At 35.6% G+C, this 13,020-nt stretch overlaps 1 protein-coding gene across 1 annotated transcript; it reads right to left on the minus strand.

Annotated features, from left to right (window-relative positions):
* Window positions 1-3,057: 3,057 nt before the first annotated feature.
* On the minus strand, window positions 3,058-10,813 carry LOC145782246 (small ribosomal subunit protein mS33-like). Its single transcript, XM_082594029.1, has 3 exons — window positions 10,516-10,813; window positions 7,853-8,109; window positions 3,058-3,206 (listed from the first exon to the last, which is right to left on the minus strand). Exons 2-3 carry the CDS (start codon window positions 8,065-8,067, stop codon window positions 3,125-3,127), a joined length of 297 nt encoding a protein of 98 aa, XP_082450155.1. The 5' UTR covers window positions 8,068-8,109; window positions 10,516-10,813; the 3' UTR covers window positions 3,058-3,124.
* Between the last annotated feature and the right edge of the window lie 2,207 nt (window positions 10,814-13,020).

Raw genomic sequence — 13,020 nt, forward strand, 5'->3', positions numbered from 1 at the left:
TGATACTGGATCCAGGAACATTCTATTTGTCTTAGTTTGTATTATGTCTTAGAACTTAGATGCATTGCTGATAAGAGAATATGATCTGGTTAGCCTGGCCAATTAGTGCACAACTGTATTGGTACTAGGTTACCAGTTATATGCCATGGATGCTTTTTCCTACAATTGACTTTCTAAACAATAACTCGTTAAAATATTTTTTTTTAATTTTGTAATTTGCGGTGTGCGGTGCGGTGCAGTGTCAAAGTTCCAGATAAATTGCGGTGTGCGGTGCGGTGCGCGGATAGATGAGTCAGTTGCGGTGCGGTGTGCGGATAAAAATTTTGGGTTCGCTGCATCTCTAATACACATGGCTATTATGTTGTAAAATATTTTGGCTCTGTGATTTTCATAGCTCCCGTTATTAGCGATTAATTATAGCACGGGGCTAAGATAGCCCGTGACGTGCTTTCCGCGTACGAAAACAGCTCGTATTAAGATAAAGGTTAATTCTATCATGCAATCTACATGTATAGTAAATCAAACTTTTTGCAAATAGGGCAATAAAGAATGACATAACAGATTTGTGGCCAGTGGCGGCTGGTGAGCTCTAGAAATGGGGGTGCTGCGTGTTCGCCGAAGGCAAATTCAACAGAGGGGAGTCTGGGTGCCTCCCCCAGAAAATTTTGAAAAATCACATTTTATTAGGTACATTCTGAGCGTATTTTCAGCTCTGAATTGTGATAAAACTGGCTTATTTAAGAGTTTCGCAAATGCGTAATATTTTGAAGGGGACGATCAACAAACAAATGTGAATAACACGTTCTAGCTATTGTGCTGTCACAGCATCTGAGCACGACAGTCGACAGGGTAATGTTACTCACTTGGTAAAACAATGTTAGTAGGCCTATTAGTAAAATATTAGTATTTATTACATTAGCCTAACAGGCGGCAGGCCTGACTGGTCAGTCATAAACAACAGCTGCAAAGCTTAAAACCAAACAAGTGAGTTAGTCATGTAAACAACGTTTAAAAGGCCAAATTAAAAAATGCCAAACAAAATTTTTTGGGCAAAAAAACAACAAAAAAGGCCAAAAAACTGCCAAATTTTGAAAAAAGCCAAACAGGATTTTTTTCATGCCAAACAACAAAAAAAATGCCAACCTGGCAACTCTGAATGTGCTGTTCGAAACGCAGCACAAGCGTTTGCTATTCGTTTGTACAGGCAACTCAAGAAAACACGCGGCTCGTTGACGTCACCATCGAGTGTTTGTTTTATTGTAACCTTGCGCAAAATATTTCACAGCACGCAGAGTTGCCAAATATAATTTACACAGTCAGCAATTCTGTGAACAGAAAACATAAACTACATTTTGGGCTGAAGAAACGCTAAGATATTTGAGAAACGTTTCGTGAAAATTTTTGTGGGAATGCTGCAGCACCGCAGCACACACTAGCGAGCCGCCCCTGTTTGTGGCTCTTTTGACATTCTAGATGTATGCGTGTGATGTGACTCTTGCATTGAATAGCTTTTCCCACCAATGTGTCTTAAAATTTAGGATAATGGATACAATTTTCAGTGTGCGTTGTATTGCGTCCTCACATCGTGGTACCAATGCACTGTGGAATAGTTTCCCAGCGTTGTATAAAAACTTCAAAAGATGAGGCTGGTACACTGTTTGTTGCATTGAGTAACAAGGCTTATAGTAATGATACGAGACAGTCAACAGCTTCAAGTGGACAGTCTGCTGTTGGTTCACAAAACAGAAAAGTTTAATAGTAAATCTGTAAGGAAAAGGTATAAATGGGGAACATACAAAAACTTCCTTTTTGGTGGCGGGTATGAGCCCCCTTAGCCCCATGCTGGGTGCGCTACAGGTCATAACTAAGGGTTGTATGATAAGAACAACACTGGTCTACAAAAAAAGATTTTTTTTGTGCTGTTTGGACTTTGACAACTGATTTCAGGTAATTTTGGGGTGCTAAATCCGAACTTAGATTTTTGCTATCACATCAAATTTTTGAGATATGATAACAAAAATACTTTATTTTTGCCAAAAGTTAAAGATTTGGCGTTGTGTTTACTACAAACATATGATTATGCAGTGCTATGACGAAAGGTTAGTGTTAGACAGGCCAAAACAGCTTAAATAAGGTTACTGGACAAGTATCGCCATAGGCCTGCTTAAATCTTTGTGGTTTCATGCAAAACATTGACGGGGGGAGGGGTTAGTTATACTTTTAGCTTGTTATTACTGCCTTATTAATAATGTTGCTTAGAAAACAAATTAATATCAAAACTGTATTTTGTGAGAGTATTTCAGCTACTTATGCACCACACGGCCTGGATATAGCACAATGTGTATGTGTGATAAACGCAACATCAAATTTTACACTTTTGACAAAAGTACAGTAACAACTTGTTGTTATCATATCTCACAAACCTGACGTGATAGGCAAAACCTGAGGTCAGATTCGGCACCTCAAAATCAGTTTTCAAAGTTATGCCGCATAAATCGTGTAGACCAGTGATCGTTCCCCAGAACAAACGTCACATAAATACGTTCAACCGTTAAAGTTTAATTGACCTGGTGTCTTACGTCAGAAAACATTGCTGGAAATGATGAAATGTTGCATCATTCCGATTTACCTTGTGTGGAATTGTACGACAATATGTTGACTGTTACGCCATAAATGCCAGGTACTTGCGTGTTGAAATATTCCATTAGTTTCGTTATTTTTCGATTGTCGCTTGAGAAGGTTGGTAGAACATTAAACTGCTTTGCCTTGTGTGTACCAACTGGACCAAATTTCAGTACTTTATCCAGAAATCTGTCCTGCGGTGTCAAGTTTTTTGTACAGTACGTGTTACGTCCTCTTTTTAACAGCCTGTGCTGCTGCCCTTTCTTGAAATGCAATTCGTGAAGAGGCTTCAAAAAGTGTGTTTCGCATACAGACGAAGGATTCGGGAATTTTATCTTACAATTTTCCCACGGGCCACGGAGATATTATAGTTTTTCGCTGTGACCAATACCATACGTTACAGTGTAGTCAATAAACAATCCAAGAACAAGGAAATAGGCTACACATTGTTTATTGAACACATAAATAGAAAACCAATTTTCAAAAGTGTCTGTTTCATTAGTTATGTCTGTTTGCCGCCTTTTCCCTTCCCTCTTAAAACACGCTGGCGTTCCATTTCTTCTTTGAAGTCCATGTGTTCGTCTCTGTTTAAAAAATATAATCAATAAAAACGTTATTTTTTATTTTAGAAAAGAACGCAAAACAAATGGCATTAGACTAATTAGTTAATGAAAAGTAAGCATTGCAAAGAACTAGACATTGTAAAGGAATTTAGTAAAAAAAATTGAATAGAAATAAATTATTTTAATAAATTCCACAACCGCTGAGTTGTGCTTAGTAAGAAATCCGTTGTAGGGTTGAAAACTGTAATTGTGGTACGGTATATAGGCACTCAGATGGGCATCAGACTATAAAAGTAATCTGGCACCGGTACCCGACACTTATTTTGAAAAGTACTTAATTGCTTTGGCGTACTGGGCACTTTTCAAAAGATGTAATTTCAAGTGTTGCAAACGAAATACTTTTTGCAGCAATAAAACACTGCTATGACGACCGGATGTAAGATATGACACCTATGCATTTTAAATCTATTTTTCTATTTATAGGTCATCAGGTCAACCACTAGACTTCACAAAATTGCTCAACTGGTTTGATTTTATCAAAAATAGAGTCTTTAACTCTTATTTCTCTTAAAAAGTAACCGCTAGGCTGCCAAAGAAGGGATATTTCAAACATGTTTATTTCCGTAAACACTTTTAATTTCAATCACTTTTTTATACAATGATTATCCAGTAGGGTGATTCATAAATTGATTTTTTTTTTTAATTCAACGGAGCACCCTCTCGTATCGTGTCAATACCTGAAAAAATAATCCTGCCAAATTTTTAAGGCAATCGAAAGCATTTTTAAGGTTGCTACCGACTTTGAAAGCTGCACATAATACACATTATGGGTCATTCCATATCAACAGGGTGTGCAAGCTCGATCCTCTTAGATTTTCTTGAAATTCACACTAAAGTTTCATATTGATGTATAATGAACACAAAAAAAATTTCAGCTCATTATCTGCAGACGTTTAGAAATTACAGCCCTTCAAAGTCACCAAGGTCCCTCAAAATGCGTTCGCATGTAAATTTTTCTCAATGTTTGGGTCTTCATAACTTTTAATCTAAAGCATTTACAAAGCTGAAATTTGGTAATATTTTGAGTAAGAAGCAGCCCTAGTTTTCATACCTACACCGACAGTACCATTAAAATTGCTAATTTCAAATTAGTTTTAGATATAGAACCTTTCAAAAATTGAAATTTTGTACATTTGAAATTTTTTTATCAATTTTTGATGTCCGCTTTCTCCCAAACCAATAGTCACAGAACTACCATTTTGCGTATCATTAATCTATATTATACTAGTTGGTAATTAACCTCCATGAGACTGACACCAAACAAATGTGAAATTATTGAAGTTTAGAGGGTGCAAAGATGAAGCCTGAGTAAAAAAACTCAATATGAGCCATCTTATGGTTAATATTTGATCCTGTGGCGTTCTGGACAGTCATTCAGGACGTTGAAACTTTCAGGAAAAAATCTTCTTTGCCTAAGCTATAAACAGTTTAAGTTTCAAATATGTAACCCAACTCCTTCAATAGTAAATGCAGCTGTAAAATCATGAGCTTGACCATCACATGCAAAAGTCGCGGGGGTAGGGTGGCTTATTTGGCAAAAAATAAAAATTTATTAAATTTAGCTGAGGACACCCTTTTAAATGGTGAGGTTGTCAGAAAAAATAACCTATGCAAAACATTTTTGAATTTGAAATTGATTTAGGGGTGACCCTGCCAGGGTTGTCGGTATTTTACCCAACCCAAAAAACCCCGGGTGGGTTTTTTTAAAAAAACCCACTTAAAAAACCCCATAAAAAACTGGTTTTTTTTTGTTTTATTGGGTTTTTTTAAAAAAGATGCAAAAAAAGGTAGATTCATGCTTATTTCACCTCAAAACTACTTTTTACGAATGAAGTGCCTTTCACTCACAGTACATGCTTGCATAACTCCATAAAATAATGCACTAGGGGTGTTGTTGCTTGAATGTTGCATCATCCATTAATTTCAAGATCAAGTTGGATGTTGCATCATCCACTGATTTCTATACCAAGTTGATGCTACCGTGGTAGAAATCACATTATTGCATCATTTGCTTTAGATTTGAAGGCAAGGAGCATTTATGCCATCATGTTTAAATATTTTTTATCATTTATATAAATATTATATATAGTAATGACTAATGGCCAGTTGGCCACCCTCGGTAGCGGGGACATCACCGGATTAAAACTGGACTACTACACTAATGGATGAGCAATTGCGTGGCCAATGGCCATTTAGGCAAATGCTCTGAAACAGCCAATGCTCTGAAACAGCCATCACAATGGTGAAAGGAATTCCACCCAGACACAATTACAATGTTACATGCGATGGAAAAACAGTAGTTAATACGTTCACAACAATACAAGAAAAGGTCGCAACTCACAGTTCAGTTTATTTTATTGGCGAAAGACAGCGAAAGACCAAAAGGTCATCAAAGTCAGCTGCCAACCAAACATTTAAACAAAAGACCCAAAATTTAGAACATTAACACGTATATATAGTACAATACCAGCACTTTGCATAATACATTAACAGTGGAATACCATAGGGCTGTAGATCGCCGGCGTCAGGACATTTAGGTGCGAAGCACTGAGGCGCCCGTTCATTTAGGTGCTATTCCTAGTAAAGTCTGCAGATTGTATCAGCTTGGCAGGTAGGGCAGTGTTTTTCACACAAAATGTTATATTGAACAGAAAAATATATTGTCTTTTTAATGCGCGTGTTCAGCATTTATTTGTTGTTAGTCAGGGTTTACGTCGGCAAAAGCTTTATCAATAAATTATTCAAGTTTTTGAACATGACTGAGTCCACTTTTAGTTATAGAAGTCAAATAATAACCACACTAAACATCAGTAGAAAATATACCGTAGCCTATATTGAAGCGGGTGGTAGGCTTGAGTGAAGAGTAACTTAGTTTTCCGTCAAAACCCCGACTAGGTTTTGCCAAAGCTGAGCTGATACAATCTGCAGACTTTACTTGGAATAGCACCTAAATGACCGGGCGCCACAGTGCTCCGAACCTAAATATCCTGATATCTTTGGGTCTTCATAACTTTTAATCTAAAGCATTTACAAAGCTGAAATTTGGTATTCTGACTTTATTTTTTGTCAAATAAGCCACCCTACCTTCGGAATGGCCCGTTTTGGTGAGTCCGATTCGGTGAGTCCGATCCCTATTTGTTGATTTTTTCAATTTTTTTTTTTTAAATTATTGGGTACCGTAGCCTAATTATCATTGCCGTTTTAGGGTTAGGGGATAGGGTTAGAGGTTAGGAACTCACCGAAGAGTAGCAGACCCCCCTACCTTCTACCCCTGTGACTTTTGCATGTGATGGTCAAGCTCATGATTTTACAGCTGCATTTACTATTGAAGGAGTTGGGTTACATATTTGAAACTTGAACTGTTTATAGCTTCAAGGCAAACAACATTTTTTCCTGAAAGTTTCAGCTTCCTAAATGACTGTCCAGCAGGGTCAAAGATTAACCACAAGATGGCTCATTTTGAGTTTTTTGCTCAGGCTCTATCTTTACACCCTCTAAACTTCAATAATTTCACATTTGTTTGGTGCCAGTCTCATGGGGGTTAATTACCAACTAGTATAGATTAATGATACGTAAAGTGGTAGTTTTGTTACTATTGGTTTGGGAGATAGCGGATATCAAAAATTGATAAAATTTTTTCAAATGTACAAAATTTCAATTTTTGAAAGGTTCTATATCTAAAACTAATTTAAAATGAGCAATTTTAATGGTAGGTATGAAAACCGGAATGGCCCGTTTCGGTGAGTCCGATTCGGTGAGTCCGATCCCTTAACGGGGGATTTTTTCAATTTTTTTTTTTAAATTATCGGGTACCGTGGCCTAATTATCATTGCCGTTTTAGGGTTAGGGGTTAGAGGTTAGGAACTCACCGAATCGGACTCACCGAATCGGACTCATCGAATAGTAGCAGACCCATGAAAACTAGGGCTGCTTCTTACACAGAATACCAAATTTAAGCTTTGTAAATGCTTTAGATTAAAAGTTATGAAGACCCAAACATTGAGGAAAATTTACATGCGAACGTATTTTGAGGGACCTTGGTGACTTTGAAGGGCTGTAATTTCTAAACGTCTGCAGATAATGAGCTGAAATTTTTTTTGTGTTCATTATACATCAATATGAAACTTTAGTGTGAATTTCAAGAAAATCTAAGAGGATCGAGCTTGCACACCCTGTTGACATGGAATGACCCATTTGTGCATTATGTGCAGCTTTCAAAGTCGGTAGCAACCTTAAAAATGCTTTCAATTGCCTTAAAAATTTGACAGGATTATTTTTTCAGGTATTGACACGATACGCGAGGGTGCCCCATTGAATTAAAAAAAATTTCAATTTATGAATCACCCTATTATCCAGGTTTGAACTAAGGTTCTGGTATAGGAAATAAAAACATACACACAAGAATTTTGTTATTATTAATAACAAAATAAATTATTTCTACTTATTAACAAAATAATATATTTTAATTTAAAATATTTGTAGAAATAAAATATTTTGTAGAAAAATAAAAAGTGCTCAACGGTAAGCGCAATAACTAAGTTATACAAATTAAACAAAAAATTTAGTTCTGCCTTATATACTCAAAACATTTTATGCATAATACTTACATATACAATCCTAATCTTCTCAATTCTTTGAAAAAATCTCTAACATCTTGCACAGGTGGATAGTAGTGAGTAAAATTACGTTGTTCATAATATGGTTCTTTTCCTAAATGAGTAAAGATATGTTTTCCTTTGCCTTTGGATGAAGGAATGGGTTCACCAAAAATACGTGCACTCAACCGTGCAATATTGCGAGCATACTGTGAAGTACTACTCATATCAATATACTAGTCTACTATGCATTAGCAGCAACTTTATTCCTGCAAAAAACGAAATGAAAGATCACTAGTCCTTGAAAAATTTGCAGTTAGAATTGACAGAGTTGGATTAGTGGCTAAGTCATTCCATGCCAAATGAGCAAATTTTTTGGAAAAATTACACCACATGTCATAGATTTTATTGAAATTTGGCATACTTGTAGATATCAAAGAAATATTAAGAATGCAACAAAAAATTTTGGAAAATTTTAAACATTGGTGGAGTTATGGTCATTAGAAAAATCACCATTTTTGCCTGTTCCGCTTCAGTAATTTTGTCCAATTTCTTGTCGAATTTCTAATCTCTTAACCTACGATCATACAATATGGCTGAAAATTGCTAGACAGACATTTTAAGACCCAAGGAATCCAAAAATATAGATTAAAAAGTTGTCAGAGAAATGCTTGATAAGATTATAGAGGTTTCAATTGGATACATGCATTTTTCGGAGGCCAAACTTTCGGGGCCTATTAAAAAATGGGTATAAAAATTAAAAACTGAAATTCACATATTTTATACTTATACAGGCCTCAAAATTCCGGCGGTCATGGCGGACATGACCTCCGGAATGACCTCGAATGTCTGCCGAAGCCGACTCATTGGTCGGTCATAAATGACCGCCGCAAAATTCTTGACAAAAATAGAGCTAATGTAGCAAAAATATATTTTAAATTTGAATTATTACAATTGTTTGTTTAACGCGAACAAATACGGAGCTGAAACAATAATAGTACAGGCAATTGCTTTAAAGATCACATTAGAGTGGCGTGGTTAACGAGCTGATGGCAAAAGTAGCCATTTTCACATCATTTTAACGCCTTGCAATGTTGCCTTGAAATAAAGTTGTCTGAACTTTTCGGCAGGATATGTATTCTAATTTTAACAATGAGGATTATTGCGTTACATTGATCGTTTGTTAAAAAAAAACGTCACAGAAAAGCAAGTCTCAGCTGGATTCCGTACGTGCTCAGGCGAATGTGGCGACCTTATTCACGCTGATACTGATAGAAATAGAATTTCTGCACAAAAGGGAGGGTGTTAGACTAACACTATTGTGTTAGTTAGTTAACACTATTGAGGGCTAACACTATTGAGTCACTAATGCCCATTTGTCTGGACGGTCCTGAGCTGGAGATTTACGACCCCGCGCCGGCAGTAATCGCTTGGCACAACGATTCTATAACGCGAAAACCACGGAATAAGTGATCGTACTTTGCTTTTGTAATAAGAAAATTTGGATTGTTGTTTTCAATTGTGTTTATTGCGTCATTACACGACTGTCATTAACGCACTGATTTATTTGCAAGCAATCTGCTCCTGTATACTTCAGGGTCGGTTAATTAAGCCATCAACCATTGCAGAGTTATTCTGTTGTAGAAAATCTTCTACAAACACGACTACACATACAATACTGTAGTGTGATTTTGTGCAAAATCTACATGCAAAAAATATGTCCGGTTGAGATATTAAATGTCCGCTGAAAGGGCCAGTCCGGTAGGACATGCTTGACCGCCGGAAAAAAGTACAAATTTCGAGGCCTGTTATACCAATACTCTTTCATGTCAAATAAAAAATATGAATTAATTTTGATAATTACCATGATAAAAGCTAAATTTTCTGACTTGCAAATTTTGTATACTTTTTTACACTCATTGTACAAGATTTTTATCTATGACATCACAATTTACATTATTGCTTGTTGATGACAATTGTTATGTAGCTCATGAATGTATTGAATACTGGTTTATAATGCACTTAAGTTTAGTGTTGTAGGCCATGCACCATAGCAATATTAGTGGTAACTTGTAGAGTTAATTACCGTACTCTTTTAATTGTGATTTCAATTTTAGGTTGTCCTATTAGTAATGTATCATATTATTCCTAACTTATGTTACGGCCAATCTCTGTACAAATCAAACGTCATATAAAACCGTTCAGGTCTACTGAATCTTACGTCATTGAAATTCCTAAAACATGAGCAGAGATTGCACCATCGTTCGTAAGACTTGTATCACACCTGTTGAGAATTACTTCACAATGCATATGGATTATTGGGTCACATAACTGCGTACGTGAGTTTGAGATATTGCCATGTATTCTGATCATTCGTGAAATTGTTGCTTGAAGTTAGTCGCAAATTTAACTGTTTCGCTTAGTGCTGCTAGCTGGACAAACTTTCCGTCTTTTATCTAAGTAGTTTTGATTGTAGTGACAAGTTTTTAGTGGTGTATCGCGTTGCACCCCATTTTCGATAGCCGCGGGCTAATTTTACAAGAATACACTTTTTGAATAGACGTTTCAAAAGAGTGTTTCTTTTTCGGTCATTACATACAGACGAACGGATCCGGGAATTTTATGTTACAATTTTCCCACGAAGAGATTATGGTTTACCGCTGTGACCAACTTACTTGACAGATCTTGCAACCAAAAAATATACTTTTTCCACTGTTCAAGTGTTCAAAGCCCATCTATCTGCTTGAAGCAGAGAAATGTCAATGTTCATAATAAACATGTTCATCTGTTTCTGCAAGTCCACCAATGTCCACAAACCCACTGCTTCTAGCAAAGTGAATTTTATGGCACGAATTCTCCATTTTTTTGCAATGTCGCATTGCTGTGATGAATAATTGTGTTACTGTAAAAGTAAAACTAATGTAGTACTAATAGGACAACCTAAAACTGAACACTAAACCTAAATGCATTACCAGCATTCAATTCATTCATGAGCTACATAACAATAGTCATGACAAACAATATGTAAATTGTGATGTCATCAACAAGCAATAATGTTAATTGTGATGTCATAGACAAAAATCTTGAACAATGAGTGTAAAAAAGTACAAAATTTGCAAGTCAGAAAATTTAGCTTTTATCATGGTAGTTATCAAAATTAATTCATATTTTTTATTTGACATGAAAGAGTATTGATATAAGTATAAAATATGTGAATTTCAGTTCTTAATTTTTATACCCATTTTTTTATAGGCCCCCAAAGTTTGGCCTCCAAAAAATGCATGTAGCAAATTGAAACCTTTATAATCATATCAAGAAGTCCTCTGTCAACGTTTTAATTTACATTTTTGGATTCCTTGGGTCTTAAAATGTCTGTCTAGCAATTTTCAGCCATTTTGTTTGATCACAGGTTAAGAAATTAGAAATATAATAAGAAATTGGACAAAATCACTGAAACGGAACAGGCAAAAATGGTGATTTTTCTAATTACCATAACTCTACTAATATTTAAAATTTTCCAAAATTTTTTGTTGCATTCTTAATATTTCTTTGACATCTACAAGTATGTCAAATTTCGATAAAATCTATTAGATAACATGTGGTGTAACCGTGGCCTACGAAAATAGATGGCCTGGACACCGTGCACAAGCCTTCAGAACTGAAGGCTGAAGTCTGTTAAATAATGAAAAGCGTATTTTGGTTGGATATTCGTCAAGAATGTTTATTCAAGCACAATAGTGTTTTTTCTGATCACAAGCAGCTTTAATATGAGAAAAAAAAATATCATAGCATTTATCAAGCAACATGCAAACACAATTCAATAATTTAAACATTGAATGGTATGCTTAAGATGTACTGGTATTTCCGAAGTTTTACTGATATCATTATCACATTATCAATATGCTTACATACAGATTGCAAAAAAAATCGACTGTTTGAAAGCGCATTCTCCAAAAAGGGCTTGCAGATTAAATGTGTTAAGTAAGGGCGTCTTCAAATAATACGCGTAAACAATAACATTAGATGTCAAACAAAAAGAAAACTGAAAAATACATGAAATGGATAACACTGGTCTACAAAAAAAGAATTTTTTTTTGCTCCATGAACTTTGAAGACTGATTTAGAGTAATTTTGGGGTGCTGAATCCGAATCTGACCTCAGATTTATCCTATCACGTCAGGTTTGTGAAATATGATAACAACAAATTGCTACTTTCGTCAAAAGTGGAAGATTTGGCGTTGCGTTTACCACCAACATATGCAGTGCTGTAACGAAAGGTTAGTGTTAGACAGGCCAAAACAGCCTAAATATGGTTACTGAACAAGCATTGCCATAGGCTTGCTTAAATCTTTGTGGTTTCATGCAAAACATTGACGGGGGGAGGGGGTCAGTTACACTTATAGCCTCCCTTTTAGCTTGTTATTACTGCCTTGTTAATAATGTTGCTTAGAAAACAAATTGGTATCAAAATTATATTATAATTGGTAGGTGTATTTCAGCTACTTATGCACCACATGGCCTGGATTTCTGGATATGGCACAATGTGTATGTGCAATAAACGCAACGTCAAATCTTCCACTTTTGACAAAAGTAACAATATGCTGTTATCATATCTCACAAACCTGACGTGATAGCATAAATCTGAGGTCATATTCGGATTCAGCACCCCAAAATTACTCTAAATCAGTTTTCAAAGTTCACAGAGCAAAAATCGTATAGACCAGTGTAATTAGAGCAAACTTTTTGAATGGTTTAATTGTGTATAATTACAGTCTGTTAACTCCGATGTACAACTGTTGTCTACACATAAAAGTATATTTTCAAAATGGAAAGTGAGGTTGATCATACTTTTCAAACCTAACCTAAGGTATTCCTATCCCAGCTTTATCACTTTCAGTTCAGTTTCTTTTGAACTCCTCGGGGTATTCATTAAGGCATAGTTTTTAATGAGTATATTAGACAATATCCGAGAATGTTTCGTTGTTATACCACTGAAATTGTACTGTTTTGCAATTAGCATGAAATTGTTTATACAGAATGACCTACAGAACCACCCTGTTAATCTTTGAAAAAAAATCATACAAAACACAGACCATTGGACAAGGGTGTCAACAGGGACAGTCAGAGCACCTCTATCAATGGTGGTAAAATAGTCTTTATATTTCTCAAAATAATAATAA

Source organism: Aplidium turbinatum, chromosome 13, assembly GCF_918807975.1.
Source record: "Aplidium turbinatum chromosome 13, kaAplTurb1.1, whole genome shotgun sequence".
Classification (NCBI taxonomy): Eukaryota; Metazoa; Chordata; class Ascidiacea; order Aplousobranchia; family Polyclinidae; genus Aplidium; species Aplidium turbinatum.